General features: G+C 47.9%; 1 protein-coding gene and 1 long non-coding RNA gene across 2 annotated transcripts in view; both read right to left on the bottom strand.

Moving 5' to 3' along the window:
• The window catches only part of pum1 (pumilio RNA-binding family member 1), a gene marked incomplete at its 5' end in the record, with an annotated part of 118,667 nt that overhangs the window by 40,258 nt on the left and 56,083 nt on the right, over positions 1 to 22,326 (bottom strand). Inside the window, 5 exon segments of the mRNA XM_079521746.1 lie at positions 1,865 to 2,209; positions 6,197 to 6,331; positions 7,550 to 7,688; positions 8,441 to 8,583; positions 16,056 to 16,154. Of these exon segments, the coding sequence (XP_079377872.1) occupies positions 1,865 to 2,209; positions 6,197 to 6,331; positions 7,550 to 7,688; positions 8,441 to 8,583; positions 16,056 to 16,154 (861 nt within the window).
• LOC306937795 lies at positions 6,793 to 7,090 on the bottom strand. The gene is made up of 3 exons (XR_013791655.1): positions 7,064 to 7,090; positions 6,960 to 7,021; positions 6,793 to 6,862 (listed from the first exon to the last, which is right to left on the bottom strand). It is a non-coding gene; the product is annotated as an uncharacterized lncRNA (long non-coding RNA).

The following is a 22,326-nucleotide window of genomic DNA, read 5'->3' as shown; positions in this document are numbered from 1 at the left end:
GTCCTACAATACACCCCCCCCCCCTTACTTCCTTTGATGCCATTCATCAGGCTGCCAAAAGATAAGCAATAGTCTGTTCCAGTATACACTAATAATGGTCCAGATGTGGGGGGTGCCTGTCGCGTGCATCGGGGACCCGGTGAGCTTACCATTTTTTTGTGGATTTCGCCTTTATTTTATATTTTTTATAGAGGGACAGACAGTAGGCTGACAGAGATGGGAGGTGACATGCAGTAAAGGCCGTCGGGATCGGGAGTCGAACCCGCGGGCACACTGCCAGACTTGGGCTACCGGCCAAGGTGCCTGGACCGCTGAGCCACGGCCTCCCCTACCATTTTTTGAGTGGTGTAAACCACTCCTATTGAGTGGTGTAAACCACTCCTACAACTGGCTTTTGTGTGCATAAAAAAATGACCATGGTTGCTATGTTCAAAATAATTTCTGACGTAATTAAATCACACCCGTGTGAACTGGATGACCGTAGCAACCGTGGTCATTTTCTCTGCGCAAAAAAAGCCAGTTGTGAAATCACATCCGGGTGTGATACATACATTTATCAAAAATGATAGCTTTTTTTACTTAACATATTTTGTGTGATTTCATTACGTCAGACATTACGTCAGACCACAGCTGATCATGCTATATAAAACCTTACACCACTCAGTTCACACGGGTGTGATTTTTTATATTTGTGAATGAAAGATCATTCACAAATAAATATATAGTCTTGAGAAAGATGGCGGCTATTTGTTTCATCATTACTGAAGGTTAATGATGATTTAAATTATTATTCTAAACCTACAGTGTGTTCCACATTCATCCAACCAGTTTGCTTTTATGACATCTGTCATCTGTTTTCCTCATGTTCATGTTCTTTTATGACATCTGTCATCTGTTTTCCTCATGTTCATGGAAGCTACTGCTTCTAAATTGCTAGTTTGATCGCTTGAAATACGCTTTAATCCTAACATAACCAATAAATAACCGAAAACAGCAGATCTACAAGCTCACAACACGTTGCAGTGCGACGTGTTGAGAGCTTGTAGATCTGCTGTTTTCGGTGTGCAGTGTGCTGGCTTCTAAGGAACCCAAATGAGTGAAATCAGTCTTGGCGACTGAGCACTTGAATCCATGAGGGTTTCCCCGACTATTATCGATGTTGGAATATCTCTCTCACTCGATATACACTGAGTTGAGAAGCTTGACAGATAGACAGCTGCAGTGGCAGAGGAGAGGGCAGCAGAGGGCAGCAGTTCCTAGTTGCAGGCCAGAGATGTTTTATTCATCTCTGTGTGAAACTCTAGGGGCAACAAGGCCTCTAAACCTGTCAAATCTAGGATCAATCAATTCAAAATTCTCTTAACATATAAGGCATTACACGGGTTGGCTCCACTTTACATCACCGAACTACTGCATTCAAAGCCAAATACACGTTCTCTCAGGTCCTCTGATAAAGGCCTTCTGTGTATTCCAACAACTAGACTCAAAACAAAGGGTGACCGTGCATTTGCAGTGGTTGCCCCCACTTTGTGGAACGCCCTGCCCTTTGAGCTAAAGAATGCAGAGTCTGTCGACGGTTTTAAGAACTTGTTAAAAAACGTATTTATTTCGTAAGCACTTTATTTTATGATGTATTTTGACTTGACATATTTGCATTTCAATGTTTTGCCTTCCATTGTTTTTAGTTTTTGTCAATAATATATCAGTATTCTGATATTAACCTGAGGGCCGCATTAAGTGAAGGTGGGGGGCCGCATGTGGCCCCCGGGCCGCCAGTTGCCCACCCCTGCTCTATGGTGTAACAGACTGAAGATGACTAATCCTTTCGGGACAATAAAGATATTATTATTATTATTACAGTTACCTGCGGTGCCGAAGCCTCCCAGGGCTCCCAGCGTGGCCCCGAGGGACGAGGACCCCTGCTGGCTGAAGCCCAGCGAGGCGGCGGAGCCGGGGGGCCCTCCGGGGCCCTGCGGGGGGCCCGAGCCCTGGGAGAAGAGCGAGGAGCTCTGGGAGGAGGAGCTGAGCGACGAGGAGCCGTAGAAGGAGCTGCCGCCCATGGCGGGCCCCCCGGGGCCCCCTGGGCTGCAGCCCTGCTGCTGCTGCTGGTGCTGCTGCTGCTGGTGCTGCTGCATGGCGCGGAACGGTCCGTTACCGCCGCCTCCCAGGCCGCCGTTGGCCCCGCCCGCCGAGGCCGCGGCCGCCGCGACTAATGGGAGAGAGAGAGAGACGAGGATGACGCCGTGGTTTAGTACATTGTTTTTCACGTTTTATATAGTATGTCGTTGCCATCGGTCAAGTTTCTGAAAAGTAACATTCTTGGAGATACAAGGAGACACAATGATATGGTTATCATTGATGTCGGGCAGAATTATCTCCATGTTTTAACTCGTAAATGAATGCCCTACGTGATCGTATTAGAATCTAATACGATGGCCTGGGCCATGGCTCAGCGGTCCAGGCACCTTGGCTGGTAATCCAGTCTGGCAGTGTGCCGCGGGTTCGACTCCCGATCCCGATGTTCTTTACTGCATGTCTTCTCCCCATCTCTCTCCCCATTTCCTGTCGGCCTACTGTCTGTCCCTCCATAAAAAAATATAAAATAAAGGGAGAAAGCCACAAAAAAAAAAACATAAAAAAAAAGAGAATCTAATACGATAAGGGCGGCGCATACCACATATGACATATAGGCTCTAATGCAGCCTTCACAGCGAGTCGCGGGTCCATGATGACTGTGTGTGTGTGGTGTGTGTGTGTGTGTGTGTGTGTGGTTGGTGTGTGTGGTGTGGCTGCCCTGCAGGGTTTCCACTAGTCCCTGAGTCACCCTATGAGTGACCCTTACTGTACTACAGTAAGTGTACTACAGTACAGCACGTCTGTCAACAAACGCCTCCTCCACCAATCACTCCTGACGTGATTGTGTTACTCACTGCCGTGTCTATCTGGGGATGTGATATTTTAACTGTAAATTACACCACAGAGCAGCTATACTAATTCCCTCTCCTGTTTAAAAGAGGCACTATGTAACTTTCCGTTGAGCCGATTTTGGGGGCGACTGACATAGAAAACTTGTCATGATTTAGAAGGCATTCGTAGAATCGAACTTAGGTCTAAATGGGTTAATACAATTTAACGTCTACATTTGGGATGGTCATATTTTGTCTCCCTGCTCTTCTTTCGAGACGTTTCGATGGTGTCAAAGGTCGTGTCTCACCTAGCCTGGCCCAGCCTGGCCCAGCCACCGTGATAAAATAGTAAATGGTGCATTTATATAGCACCTTTATCCAAGGCGCTTTACAGAGATTGTGCATTACATTCACCCATTCACACACACATTCACACACCGATTGCGGTGGAAGCCATGCAAGGTACCAACCAGCACATCGGGAGCAATTAGGGGTTCAGAGTCTTGCTCAATGACACTTCGACACTAACTCTGGGGGAGCCCACAGGGTTCGAACTGGCAACCTTGCGGTTACCATCCGCCACCGCCGCCCCTGGTATGATTTCTGGTGTAGAGGGACGGGTGCCTGCCGGGATCACGGCGTTGAATAACATCGGTTCAGCGAGAAAATAGCCGATCTCACAACACCGCGTCGCAGCACGACGGCTATTTCTTTAGTGTAAAATCAGCCATTACGACGGCATCAAGGGCAAGGCCCGCCAAAACACATTTTAGTCTAAAACTAGACTCTAACATTAAAACATTCCAGGTGACTAAAATGTGACTAAAACTTAAATCAAAAATCAACATTGAACCTGTACACAAAGTACAGTATTGTGAAGTCATGCGTGACGGTGACCGACTGAGCAATATTCTATCTAGGTGAAAGGCCGTGTTAGGCAATCTTTAACCACACGAACCCTGGCCCTCACAACCTACCCCAGATCCATATTTAGCGATGATAACAGACCTACAAGCTCCCGGTGCATTGTGTGAGCTTGTTAGATATTAGCTAGTTTCAGCAAATATATTGACTTTACTACTCAATCATGTCACGTGACCTGGATCTACTGTAAGCTGTAAGGTACAGTTATCCAGACACTGACATACAGTGATAAATGGAGAATAGAGATATGCACGACCGACCAAAAGCTGTGAAAATGTTATTTAATATAGGACCAATCTTTCAACAACGAAATAATCTAACCGGAGACTAGATCCTCAAAATGAAAAGGATCCCGGCACCATCTTTGAGATTTAGCGCAGCGGTTTCTTTCTTCTGCTGCACGCTTCCAAAAGTGAAAGTGAATGTGTGTGTGTGCTGTGTGTCATGTGCATGTGTTTGAGCGCGTGGCTGCGCCCTATGCCACCCTATGCCACCTTCTCTAGGTGTAAACTAGAGAAGGTGTAAACTAGGGAACTAGTGAATGTGTGTGTGTGTCATGTGTGCGTGTTTGAGCGCGTGGCTGCGCCCTATGCCACCCTATGCCACCTTCTCTAGGTGTAAACTAGAGAAGGTGTAAACTAGGGAACTAGTGAATGTGTGTGTGTGTCATGTGTGCGTGTTTGAGCGCGTGGCTGCGCCCTATGCCACCCTATGCCACCTTCTCTAGGTGTAAACTAGAGAAGGTGTAAACTAGGGAACTAGTGAATGTGTGTGTGTGTCATGTGTGCGTGTTTGAGCGCGGCTGCGCCCTATGCCACCCTATGCCACCTTCTCTAGGTGTAAACTAGAGAGGTGTAAACTAGGGAACTAGTGAATGTGTGTGTGTGTCATGTGCGCGTGTTTGAGCGTGTGGCTGCACCCTATGCCACCTTCTCTAGGTGTAAACTAGAGAGGTGTAAACTAGGGTTCACGCCCAGCAGCAAACAATAAATCAATAGCCGTGCAGTAATTCACATCAGCTCATATCTTAGTTGTAGTTAAATCAATCATAAAACTGTGTAGTCCATGGACTAGTCTGGTAAAAAAAATTTAATGACCCTCACTCCCTGCATATGGCAAATAGTCAACGCCCATCATATGCCAAGTTCAGATGGATTGGTCAAGCCACCGAGACTAAGAAAAATGGACAAAATTGTGTTCATTTCGTATATATGGATAACTATTAAAATCCATATTGGGAGATTTAACACAAAACAATAAAATAAATGCCTTCTCTAAATGCCCGAAGCAATTTCAGCCCCCCCCCCCCCCCCCCCCCTAGATCTGCTATTTTTCCAATAGCTAAAGCATAATAACATAATGTTTCAAACACCAAAAAGGGGGTTGTATTGTCAACGTATTGTCAACGTCGGCAACCAAAGATTACGGGCACTAAATCATCCCCATATCACGTCCCAGTGGCGAGAGAGCACGTCAGTTAAAGATATGGGGAAAGAAACATGCAGAACAATAGTTTTGTCACTTGATCACGGACCTTTTCAGACAGAGGACGGAGGGGGTTTCACAAGCATTGTTGTGCAATGAATGACTGCTTTTACATCCCATTCATCCAAACGTTCTCCATATATAAAAACACCACCGTCAGCTGAAACTCTCGTATTTCCAAAAGCGATTACTTTTCAGGAAATGTTGCCAAAATGTTTGTATAATGCGACAAAATATAAAAATGGGAAAGTATTTCTGAACAGGAACCCCTTTTGGTGTTTTAAGCATTCTGTTCTACTTTAGCTATTGAAAAATAGCAGATCTAAAAGCTCGTAGCGCGCCACCGAGTGCCGCGCTACGAGCTTGTAGGTCTGCTATTTTTGAAAAGTTGTAAAAATGTGGTGCAAATCTTTGAATATATATTCTTTCAGAGCCAATGCCAGGGGGGGGGGGGGGGGGGGGGGGGCGGTCCCTGGATCAACATATTTTCAGATGGGGGTCGGCGGCCAATTACATATATTTTTGGGGGTTCTTGATATGAAAATGTTTGAGAACGACTGACATGGAAACATAGGGTTTTTCTATGTTTTTTTGTCTTGGTCGAAATGGGTTTTTAAAAAAAACATCTAAATACGGAGGATACAAGGTTTTCTGCCCGCTCTGTCCAAAGCTGTTACTTTTCAGGATTCAGAATTCAACAGTAGCAGATCTACAAGCTCTGCTACTGTTGATGCTTTGGCGTGACTCTGCAGTGTGATCAAACACAAAAAGCTACACGATGGAGACAGTTGGTTTCTGCCTGACACCAATGATATGATTAGAGGCCTCTAGAGAAAGATAAAACATCCAACAGGGATGCTGGTGTTCAGAGCAGTGTTTACCTGCTTGCGCTGCAGAGGGCGATATGATGACGGAGGCGGGCGCCATGAGGCGTACGGGACCACCCCTGGATCCAGTGTTGACCACCAGGGCTCCGGTCTGGTCGTAGTAGGCTGCTGGGGCCAGCACGGGGTAGCCTGGTGGGGGAGGGGGGGAGGAGAGGCAGGACACACAGACGTCAAACATTTATTTAATATGCTTGTAAGGACCGAATGTCCCCACGAGAAATAAGATGTTGTGAGGACCGTTTTCCATGGTCCTCACAAGACAAAAAGGTTGGGATTTAGGTTCAGAGTTAAGACAACTAGTAATTCATTTTCAATGAGAAGGCGTACAGTACGTATATTTTGGACGCGCAGAGAAGTTGAGGAGCGACAACGCAAGCGTATTATTTTCGTGGCGCAGTCCTGTGAAATTGTTGCGCGTGTGCTCGTTTCGTGCACATGCCGGCGGCGGGGCGACTAGACCTGGATTTGTTTTGGACGCTACAGGACTTACTGTACGTGTCCCTCATGAGCAGACCTGGAGCAGACCTGTCGTTGATCCAGGCCCTCATGAGCAGACCTGTCGTTGATCCAGGCCCTCATGAGCAGACCTGGAGCAGACCTGTCGTTGATCCAGGCCCTCATGAGCAGACCTGTCGTTGATCCAGGCCCTCATGAGCAGACCTGGAGCAGACCTGTCGTTGATCCAGGCCCTCATGAGCAGACCTGGAGCAGAACCTGTCGTTGATCCAGGCCCTCATGAGCAGACCTGGAGCAGAACCTGTCGTTGATCCAGGCCCTCATGAGCAGACCTGTCGTTGATCCAGGCCCTCATGAGCAGACCTGGAGCAGACCTGTCGTTGATCCAGGCCCTCATGAGCAGACCTGTCGTTGATCCAGGCCCTCATGAGCAGACCTGGAGCAGAACCTGTCGTTGATCCAGGCCTTCATGAGCAGACCTGGAGCAGAACCTGTCGTTGATCCAGGCCCTCATGAGCAGACCTGGAGCAGAACCTGTCGTTGATCCAGGCGACAGTGCCTGCTTCACACGCTCCCCGTCTGACAGGACCTTTAGGGCAGAATCACACCGAGTCCGATTGATTCGAACCGTTCCTCAATACGATTGCCTGGCAATGATTCACATTAGCCTTAATTCGTCCGCACCCGAGACCACTTCATCCAACTGTATTCAATGCTTCCACGTTGCAGAGATCCGTATCCGAGTACACTTCATTCAACTGTATTCAATGCTTCCACATTGCAGCGATCTGTATCCGAGTACACTTCATTCAACTGTATTCAATGCTTCCACATTGCAGCGATCTGTATCCGAGTACACTTCGGTCGCGATCCGCTCCCGGGAACACTCACCAGGCACTCCGGCTGCCAGTCCCTGTCCGAAGGCCAGGGCTGAGTTGACCGCCGCGGCCGCAACCAGCTGGTCGTTCTGCTGACTCTGCTGACCCTGGCTGGGGGTCAAGGGTCGCTGGTTGCCTCCGGCACGCATAACCTATACGTCCAACACACACATACACACGAGAAGATATGAGCATTTCTGATAATCTACAATGCAACACACCTAAAAGATATGAACAAGTGGGTGGGTGGTGAAAAAAAAGTATGTCACACTATTTATCATCGATATGCAGATTGTCCTATTATTTCTAAACGCCTATTAAAAATCAGGCTAAAGGATGTTTAAGTGATATGTTTTTGTTAAAACAGTCATTTGTAGCTCCGATTGGTAATCATGGAACAAAGCAAAATAAAATCTCAAGCATGAGAATGTAAGAATGTGATGTTTTAGGCGGACCAGCTGAAGAAATCATGACATTTCTGGGATCATTCATGTTTCTGGAAGATGCTTCTATATTCTATTGATAGTTTGATCTAATACTCGTACATCTTAAAATAACTAATGGCCGAAAATAGCCAATCTACAAGCTCACAACACGTCGCAGCGCCACGTGTTGTGAGCTTGTAGGTTGGCTATTTTTGGTGCGCATCATGCTTTCACTTGAGACACGCTGGGCTTCTATGGAACCCAAATGAAACTGAAATCAGTCGTGGCGACTGAGAGCTTGAATCCACGGGTCAAACTGAACACGCATCATCAAGTGGGACAGAGAGTAGCCCTTTTGAGAGGAAAACCCCTTCAGCTTCAAAAGGGGCGAACAGGACAGCCTTTGCCAGCGGGCTGGGGGGCCAGCCGGTCCAATAGGATGAGGCTCAATAGACCGACCGGGTGGGTGGGTACCTTACCTGCTGTTGGTTCTGTTGTCCTTGGTTCTGGGCCTGCTGATTGGCTGAGTTGTTGGCGGCCGCGGCTTGCTGTTGGAACAGGTTGGCGGGGTACACGCCCCAGGGAGTCACGCCATAGTACTGAGGTGGCATCACTGCAGGGCCTGTGCAAAACAGTGCACATCATTAGCTCCACTCCACTGAGGTGGCATCACTAGGGCCTGTGCAAAACAGTGCACATCATTAGCTCCACTCCACTGAGGTGGCATCACTAGGGCCTGTGCAAAACAGTGCACATCATTAGCTCCATAGTACTGAGGAGGCATCACTAGGGCCTGTGCAAAACAGTGCACATCATTAGCTCCATAGTACTGAGGAGGCATCACTAGGGCCTGTGCAAAACAGTGCACATCATTAGCTCCATAGTACTGAGGTGGCATCACTAGGGCCTGTGCAAAACAGTGCACATCATTAGCTCCATAGTACTGAGGAGGCATCACTAGGGCCTGTGCAAAACAGTGCACATCATTAGCTCCATTCATAGTACTGAGGTGGCATCACTAGGGCCTGTGCAAAACAGTGCACATCATTAGCTCCATTCATAGTACTGAGGTGGCATCACTAGGGCCTGTGCAAAACAGTGCACATCATTAGCTCCATAGTACTGAGGTGGCATCACTAGGGCCTGTGCAAAACAGTGCACATCATTAGCTCCATTCATAGTACTGAGGTGGCATCACTAGGGCCTGTGCAAAACAGTGCACATCATTAGCTCCACTCCACTGAGGTGGCATCACTAGGGCCTGTGCAAAACAGTGCACATCATTAGCTCCATAGTACTGAGGTGGCATCACTAGGGCCTGTGCAAAACAGTGCATATCATTAACTCCACTCCACTGAGGTGGCATCACTAGGGCCTGTGCAAAACAGTGCATATCATTAACTCCACTCCACTGAGGTGGCATCACTAGGGCCTGTGCAAAACAGTGCATATCATTAACTCCACTCCACTGAGGTGGCATCACTAGGGCCTGTGCAAAACAGTGCACATCATTAGCTCCATTCCACTGAGGTGGCATCACTAGGGCCTGTGCAAAACAGTGCACATCATTAGCTCCACTCCACTGAGGTGGCATCACTAGGGCCTGTGCAAAACAGTGCACATCATTAGCTCCATTCCACTGAGGTGGCATCACTAGGGCCGGTGCAAAACAGTGCACATCATTAGCTTCATAGTACTGAGGTGGCATCACTAGGGCCTGTGCAAAACAGTGCACATCATTAGCTCCATTCCACTGAGGTGGCATCACTAGGGCCGGTGCAAAACAGTGCACATCATTAGCTCCATAGTACTGAGGTGGCATCACTAGGGCCGGTGCAAAACAGTGCACATCATTAGCTTCATAGTACTGAGGTGGCATCACTAGGGCCGGTGCAAAACAGTGCACATCATTAGCTCCATTCATAGTACTGAGGTGGCATCACTAGGGCCTGTGCAAAACAGTGCACATCATTAGCTCCATTCCATAACACGGGGGGGTGCTCAAACGCTTTCATGTCTCAAGGACCCCCAAATTGACACTTATTAGTCCATTTGAAAATGATGTGCCCCGGGGAACCTCCATAAGAGAAGATTTTGTCATATTTTAATTTCAAGGAACCCAATTTACATGGTGCTGTCTCTAACGGTTAGGGAAAGTTGCCGATCAAACGATCGAGTCATTTGGAGTGAATACGGGCCGATCACCAATAAGGGCCTTTTTCGGCCCCACCTCTCTCCCTGTGTTTTAGGATCCAAGATGGCCGCAGCACCAGGAGGGGGTGGGGCTGAGGTGAGTGGGCGGGGTCGACATATGCCCTTACTGGGCTGCGTTCAAGACACTTGCCTTGTGTCTGACACCTGACTTGTGTCTGAACACAGCTTTGATGGATGTGTTCTGCCCCCATCAAACAAAATGTTTGGTCAAACCATATGGGGTTCCATTGGAAATGCATTGGAGCGGCCATTAAACACAGACAAACTCAAGACAGGTGTCTTGAATTTGTGAATGCAGCCCAGTAAGGGCCCCGCCCGCCCGCTCACCTCCACCCCACCCCCTCCTGGTGCTGCGGCCATCTTGGAAACTAAACGAGAAGGGTGGGGCCGAGAAAGGCCCTTATTGGTGGCCGATTGATCGGAGCATCTCCATTCAGGACCACGGAGAGAGGCGTGGAAACAGACACACTTTGAAGGCCTGTAACCTACATAGAAGCTGTTCAGGACAGAAAGGGTCTGCCCACCATCAGCTGAAGCCCTGTAACCTACATAGAAGCTGTTCAGGACAGAAAGGGTCTGCCCACCATCAGCTGAAGCCCTGTAACCTACATAGAAGCTGTTCAGGACAGAAAGGGTCTGCCCACCATCAGCTGAAGCCCTGTAACCTACATAGAAGCTGTTCAGGACAGAAAGGGTCTGCCCACCATCAGCTGAAGCCCTGTAACCTACATAGAAGCTGTTCAGGACAGAAAGGGTCTTTGAAGCCCTGTAACCTACATAGAAGCTGTTCAGGACAGAAAGGGTCTTTGAAGCCCTGTAACCTACATAGAAGCTGTTAAGGACAGAAAGGGTCTGCCCACCATCAGCTGAAGCCCTGTAACCTACATAGAAGCTGTTAAGGACAGAAAGGGTCTGCCCACCATCAGCTGAAGCCCTGTAACCTACATAGAAGCTGTTCAGGAAAGAAAGGGTCTGCCCACCATCAGCTGAAGCCCTGTAACCTACATAGAAGCTGTTCAGGACAGAAAGGGTCTGCCCACCATCAGCTGAAGCCCTGTAACCTACATAGAAGCTGTTCAGGACAGAAAGGGTCTGCCCACCATCAGCTGAAGGCCTGTAACCTACATAGAAGCTGTTCAGGACAGAAAGGGTCTGCCCACCATCAGCTGAAGGCCTGTAACCTACATAGAAGCTGTTCAGGACAGAAAGGGTCTGCCCACCATCAGCTGAAGGCCTGTAACCTACATAGAAGCTGTTCAGGACAGAAAGGGTCTGCCCACCATCAGCTGAAGGCCTGTAACCTACATAGAAGCTGTTCAGGACAGAAAGGGTCTGCCCACCATCAGCTGAAGGCCTGTAACCTACATAGAAGCTGTTCAGGACAGAAAGGGTCTGCCCACCATCAGCTGAAGGCCTGTAACCTACATAGAAGCTGTTCAGGACAGAAAGGGTCTGCCCACCATCAGCTGCTGAGACCATGCTGCCAAAAGCTGAATCAAAATGAATCATCTTCTATTAATAAAAAAGGAACAGCTCTGTTCCTTCTTGCTGCTTGTCGAGGGATCAGAAATAGACACAGCAGGCGCTAAAATATGCTGAATGCCTGGAGAAAAGTTTATTACGTTATTTTAATTGCAAATGTAGGTCTTGTGTTGGTAGAGCCCGTTTCAGTGGTTCTCAAAGCGGGGTCCGGAGACCCCACAGGGGTCTTTGAGGGCGTTCCTTGGGAACCCCCAGCTAAATGAGGTCCGGAGACCCCACAGGGGTCTTTGAGGGCGTTCCTTGGGACCCCCAGCTAAATGAGGTCCGGAGACCCCACAGGGGTCTTTGAGGGCGTTCCTTGGGACCCCCCAGCTAAATGAGGTCCGGAGACCCCACAGGGGTCTTTGAGGGCGTTCCTTGGGACCCCCCAGCTAAATGAGGTCCGGAGACCCCACAGGGGTCTTTGAGGGCGTTCCTTGGGACCCCCCAGCTAAATGAGGTCCGGAGACCCCACAGGGGTCTTTGAGGGCGTTCCTTGGGACCCCCCAGCTAAATGAGGTCCGGAGACCCCACAGGGGTCTTTGAGGGCGTTCCTTGGGACCCCCCAGCTAAATGAGGTCCGGAGACCCCACAGGGGTCTTTGAGGGCGTTCCCCAGCTAAATGAGGTCCGGAGACCCCACAGGGGTCTTTGAGGGCGTTCCTTGGGACCCCCCAGCTAAATGAGGTCCGGAGACCCCACAGGGGTCTTTGAGGGCGTTCCTTGGGACCCCCCAGCTAAATGAGGTCCGGAGACCCCACAGGGGTCTTTGAGGGCGTTCCTTGGGACCCCAAGCTAAATGAGGTCCGGAGACCCCACAGGGGTCTTTGAGGGCGTTCCTTGGGACCCCCCAGCTAAATGAGGTCCGGAGACCCCACAGGGGTCTTTGAGGGCGTTCCTTGGGACCCCCCAGCTAAATGAGGTCCGGAGACCCCACAGGGGTCTTTGAGGGCGTTCCTTGGGACCCCCAGCTAAATGAGGTCCGGAGACCCCACAGGGGTCTTTGAGGGCGTTCCTTGGGACCCCCAGCTAAATGTCTTAAAATAGTTATCAAAATCTGTTTAACCATTATAATCATGTTTTATTCTTTGGCTTTTTGTCTTGAATTGTGAACAATTTTGAATCGTTTTTAAACAAATCTTCTGTCATGGGTGTCCCTCTGGCACAAGCTTTTCAGATGTGGTTTTGTTTTTAAATGTTTTGTAATAGACAAAACAGTTAAAAACATACAAGTTAATGTAGTGGTATCAATAGATCAATCATTACCCTAAAAGACAATCCATTAATCCAGGGGTTTTCAACTGATTGTGAACGAGGGACTTAGAATCAACTACCTGGGGACCACCACCCTGACGTAGAATCAACTACCTGGGGACCACCGCCCTGACGTAGAATCAACTACCTGGGGACCACCACCCTGACGTAGAATCAACTACCTGGGGACCACCACCCTGACGTAGAATCAACTACCTGGGGACCACCACCCTGACGTAGAATCAACTACCTGGGGACCACCGCCCTGACGTAGAATCAACTACCTGGGGACCACCACCCTGACGTAGAATCAACTACCTGGGGACCACCACCCTGACGTAGAATCAACTACCTGGGGACCACCACCCTGACGTAGAATCAACTACCTGGGGACCACCACCCTGACATAGAATCAACTACCTGGGGACCACCGCCCTGACGTAGAATCAACTACCTGGGGACCACCACCCTGACGTAGAATCAACTACCTGGGGACCACCACCCTGACGTAGAATCAACTACCTGGGGACCACCGCCCTGACGTAGAATCAACTACCTGGGGACCACCACCCTGACGTAGAATCAACTACCTGGGGACCACCGCCCTGACGTAGAATCAACTACCTGGGGACCACCGCCCTGACGTAGAATCAACTACCTGGGGACCACCGCCCTGACGTAGAATCAACTACCTGGGGACCACCGCCCTGACGTAGAATCAACTACCTGGGGACCACCACCCTGACGTAGAATCAACTACCTGGGGACCACCGCCCTGACGTAGAATCAACTACCTGGGGACCACCGCCCTGACATAGAATCAACTACCTGGGGACCACCACCCTGACGTAGAATCAACTACCTGGGGACCACCACCCTGACGTAGAATCAACTACCTGGGGACCACCGCCCTGACGTAGAATCAACTACCTGGGGACCACCACCCTGACATAGAATCAACTACCTGGGGACCACCACCCTGACGTAGAATCAACTACCCGGGGACCACCACCCTGACGTAGAATCAACTACCTGGGGACCACCACCCTGACGTAGAATCAACTACCTGGGGACCACCACCCTGACGTAGAATCAACTACCTGGGGACCACCGCCCTGACGTAGAATCAACTACCTGGGGACCACCACCCTGACATAGAATCAACTACCTGGGGACCACCACCCTGACGTAGAATCAACTACCTGGGGACCACCACCCTGACGTAGAATCAACTACCTGGGGACCACCGCCCTGACGTAGAATCAACTACCTGGGGACCACCGCCCTGACGTAGAATCAACTACCTGGGGACCACCACCCTGACGTAGAATCAACTACCTGGGGACCACCGCCCTGACGTAGAATCAACTACCTGGGGACCACCACCCTGACGTAGAATCAACTACCTGGGGACCACCACCCTGACGTAGAATCAACTACCTGGGGACCACCGCCCTGACGTAGAATCAACTACCTGGGGACCACCACCCTGACATAGAATCAACTACCTGGGGACCACCACCCTGACGTAGAATCAACTACCTGGGGACCACCACCCTGACGTAGAATCAACTACCCGGGGACCACCACCCTGACGTAGAATCAACTACCTGGGGACCACCACCCTGACGTAGAATCAACTACCCGGGGACCACCACCCTGACGTAGAATCAACTACCTGGGGACCACCACCCTGACGTAGAATCAACTACCTGGGGACCACCACCCTGACGTAGAATCAACTACCTGGGGACCACCGCCCTGACGTAGAATCAACTACCTGGGGACCACCGCCCTGACGTAGAATCAACTACCCGGGGACCACCACCCTGACGTAGAATCAACTACCTGGGGACCACCACCCTGACGTAGAATCAACTACCCGGGGACCACCACCCTGACGTAGAATCAACTACCTGGGGACCACCGCCCTGACGTAGAATCAACTACCCGGGGACCACCACCCTGACGTAGAATCAACTACCCGGGGACCACCACCCTGACGTAGAATCAACTACCTGGGGACCACCGACCCTGACGTAGAATCAACTACCTGGGGACCACCGACCCTGACGTAGAATCAACTACCTGGGGACCACCGCCCTGACGTAGACCGCCGCCCTGACGTAGAATCAACTACACGTAGAATCAACACACACACACACACACACACACACACACACACACACACACACACACACACACACACACACACACACACACACACACACACACACACACACACACACACACACACACACACACACACACACACACACACACACACACACACACACACACACACACACACACACACACTCTTACTTTCTGGACCCTAAATATGCACAGAGAGAGACTGGGAGGCTTGAAGCTCGGCTCAAGGACTGTACCAGAGAGTTAATTAAGCTTAATGTATGCTTCGTAGTACAACGGTGTGTCTTGCCAACTAGGGACACCGTCATGGGTTTAAATTAAGCCTCAGATTGCAAACGTGTCGTAGCTTTGAGAAAGTATTGATTCAGCATATTGTACTGGAGGCTCAGATGGAAGGAAAAAAAAGAAAATGCATACAAAATAAAGTATTCTACTGGGGTTAAACTTTGGGCTCTCTGTATACACATTGTCGTAGGACGAATTTACAAGCGTACAAAATGTTGTATCGTGATGGACTGTGAGCCTGTAGATCTTCGATTTATTATTATTTTGAAATCTTTGAATTTTTCTTTGTCCAAAATAGGGATGCCAGGTAGAAAGTGGTTAAATGTTACTGCTGGTTTTAAAGCATTATGTTATACTTTAGCTATTGAAAAATAGCAGATCTACAAGTTCATAGCGCGCCACCGAGTGCCGCGCTATGAACTTGTAGGTCTGGTATTTTTTGAAAAATCGTGAAAATGTGCCTCAAATCTTTGAATATATATTATTACAGAGTGAATATTTTAACTCCTATCTTTGCTTCTGGGGAGGTCTAAACCGGGCCTGAACCGGGCGAAACGTTGTGCACTTTTGGTTAAAATGAAGACGACAGGGGGGGGGCAGTTTATCGTGTGTGTGGTGTGTACGCGGACATTCTGTTTTTTCTTCCACTCGCGTGTGTCTCTCTCACCCAGGGTGGCGGCGGCCGCCAGTCCGGCTGCGTAGGGGTCTGTCCCGGGCGGAGCTGCACTGATGATGTACGGGTTGGGCACGAACGCTGGAGCCAGACCTGAAACAGTCACAATACACAGACACAGACATGGGTCAGAACCAGAGACACCCACGCGTTCATTTACAAACAAAAACCCCACAAAAACGTTAAAATATGGCGATGAAGAGGTTCCTGCTCGACAGCAACAATATGGTAACTGGGCAAAAACCTTGTCTTTCCACATTTCAATATTTTAAATGTATAAATGCTTTACTTCATCGTACAACAACAATATCATGCGAAAGTTGTTGTTTCGTACGAGTTTTCCCACCTAACAGCGACAATATAGTCAGACACACACACACACACACACACACACACACACACACACACACACACACACACACACACACACACACACACACACACACACACACACACACACACACACACACACACACACACACACACACACACACACACACACACACACACACACACACACACACACACACACACACACACACACACACACACACACACACACACACTCTCTTACTTTCTGGACCCTAAATATGCACAGAGAGAGACTGGGAGGCTTGAAGCTCGGCTCAAGGACTGTACCAGAGAGTTAATTAAGCTTAATGTATGCTTCGTAGTACAACGGTGTGTCTTGCCAACTAGGGACACCGTCATGGGTTTAAATTAAGCCTCAGATTGCAAACGTGTCGTAGCTTTGAGAAAGTATTGATTCAGCATATTGTACTGGAGGCTCAGATGGAAGGAAAAAAAAGAAAATGCATACAAAATAAAGTATTCTACTGGGGTTAAACTTTGGGCTCTCTGTATACACATTGTCGTAGGACGAATTTACAAGCGTACAAAATGTTGTATCGTGATGGACTGTGAGCCTGTAGATCTTCGATTTATTATTATTTTTTGAAATCTTTGAATTTTTCTTTGTCCAAAATAGGGATGCCAGGTAGAAAGTGGTTAAATGTTACTGCTGGTTTTAAAGCATTATGTTATACTTTAGCTATTGAAAAATAGCAGATCTACAAGTTCATAGCGCGCCACCGAGTGCCGCGCTATGAACTTGTAGGTCTGGTATTTTTTGAAAAATCGTGAAAATGTGCCTCAAATCTTTGAATATATATTATTACAGAGTGAATATTTTAACTCCTATCTTTGCTTCTGGGGAGGTCTCTGGAACATCATATTTTCAGATGGGGGGGCGGAGGCATATTACATATAATGTTTGGGCTCCTTGACATGAAATATTGATACAGAAACATAAGGTTTTTCAGAAAACTGTCAGGATTTTTAAGAGATTTTTTAAATTTCGATGTCAGGCCTAAATGCGTTAATGGCAGCCAGTGTGCCGTCTGGTGTTTTGCATAATTCAACATCCATGGAAATAAAAAATAATAAAAACTCTTTGAATCTTTGAAAGATTAACGCTTGCAGCCAATGATCAAACTTACATTCACCTGCATCAAATTTACAATTTAGGCATTTAGCAGACGCTCTTAATTCCGGAACGATTTACAGTAGGCAAACACAAGGTTATTAACTACATCAAATGCATAGAAATTGTAATCTAGGATCATAGGTAAACCAAAATGGTAAATGGTGCATTTATATAGCGCCTTTATCCAAGGCGCTTTACATAGATTGTGCATTACATTCACCCATTCACACACACATTCACACACACATTCACACACACCAATAGTGGCAGAAACCATGCAAGGCACCAACCAGCACATCAGGAGCAATTAGGGGTTCAGTGTCTTGCTCAAGGACACTTCGACACTAACTCTGGGGGAGCCCGGGTTCGAACTGGCGACCTTGCGGTTATCATCCGGAAACTCTACCCCTGAGACACAGTCGCCCCAAGAACCTATCATCAGGCTAAAATCTGTACATTGAACCTCTACAAATGATAGGATGCCAGGTCAAGAAATGAACCTGCCATCTATATAAATGACATTTTAACCTTTGCATTAAGCCTGCAAGGTCATCAAGGCTATGGCATGTGCTACGGGCTAAGGTCAGGTGGAGTCTCTGAAGGGGTGAGTCTTCAGAACGAAAATACATCGCACGGATGCACCTGGGACATATCCTCAGTGATGTATCCCAAGGTCATCGGGGTTTCGGGTCTCGTGAACATCATACCCCTCACTCGGGTGACCCAGTCGGGGGTGATCAAGTCCCGACTTACGTTCCAGTAGCTTCCCTCGATCAGACCCACTAGGGAAAGACCAGGGCCACACAATCCGTTGGAACCTCTCCGAAACTACTATGGCGGGACTGAGAGGTACTGTGGGGGGACTAAATGGCGAAAGTTTGGGAGTGAGTCTGCAGAGTTCTTCTAACTGCAATATGGGGGGAGTTTGTTCCACAGTTAGGAGGGAGAGGAGTCTAGGACGTGTCGCGTGGAGAGCGTTGTCCCGGATGTTTGTTCCACAGTTCGGGAGCCAGGAGAGGGAGAGGAGTCTAGGACGTGTCGCGTGGAGAGCGTTGTCCCGGATGTTTGTTCCACAGTTCGGGAGCCAGGAGAGGGAGAGGAGTCTAGGACGTGTCGCGTGGAGAGCGTTGTCCCGGATGTTTCAGGGAAGGCTCCGACAGCTTCCCTGTGGATCGTATATTCCCTGTGGATCGTATATTCCCTGTGGATCGTATATTCCCTGTGGATCGCAATTCATGCTGACCTATAAGTTTATGTGAGGGAGCGTGTACTGGCCAGAACCAGAACATTTCCCTCGTGGGTTTTTTGGGTTTTTTTTCTGCTTCAGTAGCCCATTCTGGGCGGGAACCCCTTTTGGTGTTTGAAGCTTTAGTTTGTTACACTTTAGCTATTGAAAAATAGCAGATCTACAAGCTCATAGCGCGGCACCGAGTGCCGCGCTACGAGCTTGTAGGTCTGCTATTTTTGAAAAATCGTGAAAATGTGGCGCAAACCTTTGAATATATATTATTTCAGAGCCAACGTTTCTAACTCAAATCTTAGCTTCTGGGGAGGAGGTCCCTGGAACAACAGTTTCAGAATGGGGTTTACATACATTTCTGGGGGTCCTTGACATGAAAATATATGAGAACCACTGACATAGAAACATAGGGGTTTTCAAGAAAACCGTCAGGATTTAGAAGACATTTATAGAATCGACCTCAGGTCCAAATGGGCTAGGGGGGCCGTGAAAGACGGGGTGGTGCGAGGGAGACGGACGGACTGGAGGTGGCGGTTAGGAGGAGATAAGCGTGGGATGTCACGGTTTAGTCTGTGTCGGGAGAATGTCAGCTTACCCCTGTAATGGGAGTTTTAGAATGCCAACTACAGTGCCAAATATATGCATTATTGTGTATTTATCCTCCCTCCATTAAGTCTCTTTGCTCACCAATGTGCTCAGTCTAATTCATGCAGCTGTCAATCTAACAGCTGACTTGACCCCTCCACGCTGTCAGCAAAGGTATACTTATTTGTGTCGGCCTTATGTTTAGCGCAGATCCGTATATGGACAGTTAGTATTTGCATCTCTGTTAAAACAAGACTATAAGGACTGTCTGAGAATGGGGTTGGGGAGGCTTGCGCCCGGAGGGGCTGCTGGAACAGGCACGGAGGCCTGTTCCTCACTCTCTGTATATGGTTTCTCTGCTGAATCTTCTTAATAAATTCTCAATACTTCACCCTGAAGAACTTTGTCATTCCTTTATCTTTGGACGATTATTTAATCGACAACACGCCCACACACACACACACACACACACACACACACACACACACACACACACACACACACACACACACACACACACACACACACACACACACACACACACACACACACACACACACACACACACACACACACACACACACACACACACACACACACACACACACACACACACACACACACACACCATCTGCCATTTAATTAAATCTTAGCAGTCACCTGCCTTCTATAGCATTTACATTGAGCTCAATCAGGTCAACAACAAGCGGTGCATTCGTCTAATTCAATGAGTCTTCAAATTGGCCTACTTTTTTCTCTCCTGTAATTTCTTGTCAACGCTCCAGTTTCGTTACATGTGAGACGAAGAAGAAGTCCTTATGACCACCACGGTCAGGGCAACGGTCAGCAAATGATGCTATAATTACCGGCCTTTCTTTTTTGATTGATGCTGCTTGAACATCTGCATGGGAGACAAGACACCATCTGGACGGACTGGGGCGAGAATACAGTCCACGTTCAGGTTTTAACTGTTTCCCTGCGTCCTGGACTGGTGGTCATAGCACTTAACTCATGATGACCAGCGCTGTTGCCATGTCCGCTTATTATAAGCAATAGGGATGTCCCGATACACTCTTTTTAGTTTCCGATCCCGATACCATGAATTTCTGTGTTAGCCAATACCGATACCAGAGAATAATATTTATAATAATACAAAAAGAAAAAAAGGTCTTATTTTGAAGTCCACCAACCGGGAATAGTGTTTATAGCTATCTAGCTATATATCTTGTGTTGTCTGGAGTCTGGAGTGTTGTGTTTATAGCAGACTACTCACTCAAATGTGCACTTGCAGTTTGGGCAACTCGAAAGCAAACTCCACATGCCCCAATATTTTATTTACCTGCCATAGTGTCAACCCCTTACCCCTGTGTCGGATCGGTGGTTAGACTGGCATATTTTCCCCGATACCGATATGACCCGATATGACCAAATAAGGGCCGATCCGATACTTTTACGATACCGACATCTCTAATAAGCGACGCTGGGCTTGTTTTTCTGTAAAGTCACTCAATGGGGGGGGGCTTGGTTACAAAGTGTACGGTAGTTTCTTATAAATGTTTTTAAACCAGCGATTCTCAAACATTTTCATGTTAAAGACGGCCTAAATTAATATGTATTTGTCCATGGACCACCAACCCCATCTGAAAATATGTAGTAGCAGCAGGGACACACTCATACAAGACATTCCACATAGCTTTCTTTTTTTTTTTAGCAGATCCACAAGCTTGGGACGTGTCGTGAGCTTGTAGATTGGCCATTTTCAAATAAGCCGATGTACGTGACGATGCAATTTTAACTAGTCGCTGCTTGCGTGGTCTTGTCGTTTCTTTTGGGCTTGTTTTCATAGACCTGGTTGCTCGTTTCTCTCCCAAAATCTGGCAACACTGATGACCAGTAGTTTTTTTTCCACACAAAACGCTGATCTGGAACTCATGACCCAGTAGATTTCACAACATAAAACACTGATTGGTAATTAAGCAATGTGAAGGGTCAAATTAAAACACAAGTCAAGCTCTGGGAAGCTTTCCGCTTATGATAAAATAAAGCTGGTGGGACTGGTTTTAGTTGCACTGATGATATGAATTAACAGTTTAAAAAAACACCTCATCTTACAAGAACTTGCATTTTATTATGGCTAGATATTTGGTATGGTTTCTCAAATTTGAAAAACCATACCAGAGTAGTACAGAGATGAGAAACCATACCAGAGTAGTACAGAGATGAGAAACCATACCAGAGTAGTACAGAGATGAGAAACCATACCAGAGTAGTACAGAGATGAGAAACCATACCAGAGTAGTACAGAGATGAGAAACCATACCAGAGTAGTACAGAGATGAGAAACCATACCAGAGTAGTACAGAGATGAGAGCACGTGAGAGCAGGGGACAGGAGATAGGACCACAGTACACATCATTAACACCTTAACACCTTTTGGGCAGGAACCCCTGTTGGTGTTCTAAGCATCATGTTATACTTTAGCTATTGAAAAATAGCAGATCTACAAGCTCATAGCGCGGCACCGAGTGCCGCGCTATGAACTTGTAGGTCTGCTATTTTTTTAAGAATCGTGAAAATGTGCCTGAAATCTTTGAATATATATTCTTTCAGAGCGAGTTTTAAACTCAAATCTTTGCTACTGGGAGGGTCCCTGGAACAACATATTCAGATGGGGGTCGGCGGCCAATTACATGAAAATGTCAAGGAAACATGGGTTTTTCAGAAAACTGGCATTTGTAGAATCGTCCTCAGGTCTAAATGGGTTAAGGGCCCGGGGTTATTTAATCCATTCAATAAATGTGCCCAGCGATTTATAGCAGCGGAGCACTTTTACCGACGGACCGGATGTTATCCCACGATTTTTGCAACCCATTTTTTTCACCCAGTGTCAATTATCTAATGTAATCCTGGGCGCTACACTTCCTCTGCCAACCTGGGGACTGGGGAGGGCAGCG

This window comes from Electrona antarctica (assembly GCF_951216825.1).
Source record: "Electrona antarctica genome assembly, chromosome: 15".
NCBI classification, from domain to species: domain Eukaryota; kingdom Metazoa; phylum Chordata; class Actinopteri; order Myctophiformes; family Myctophidae; genus Electrona; species Electrona antarctica.
Note: the sequence above shows the minus strand (reverse complement) of the source record. Positions and strands in the feature narration are given on the sequence as shown.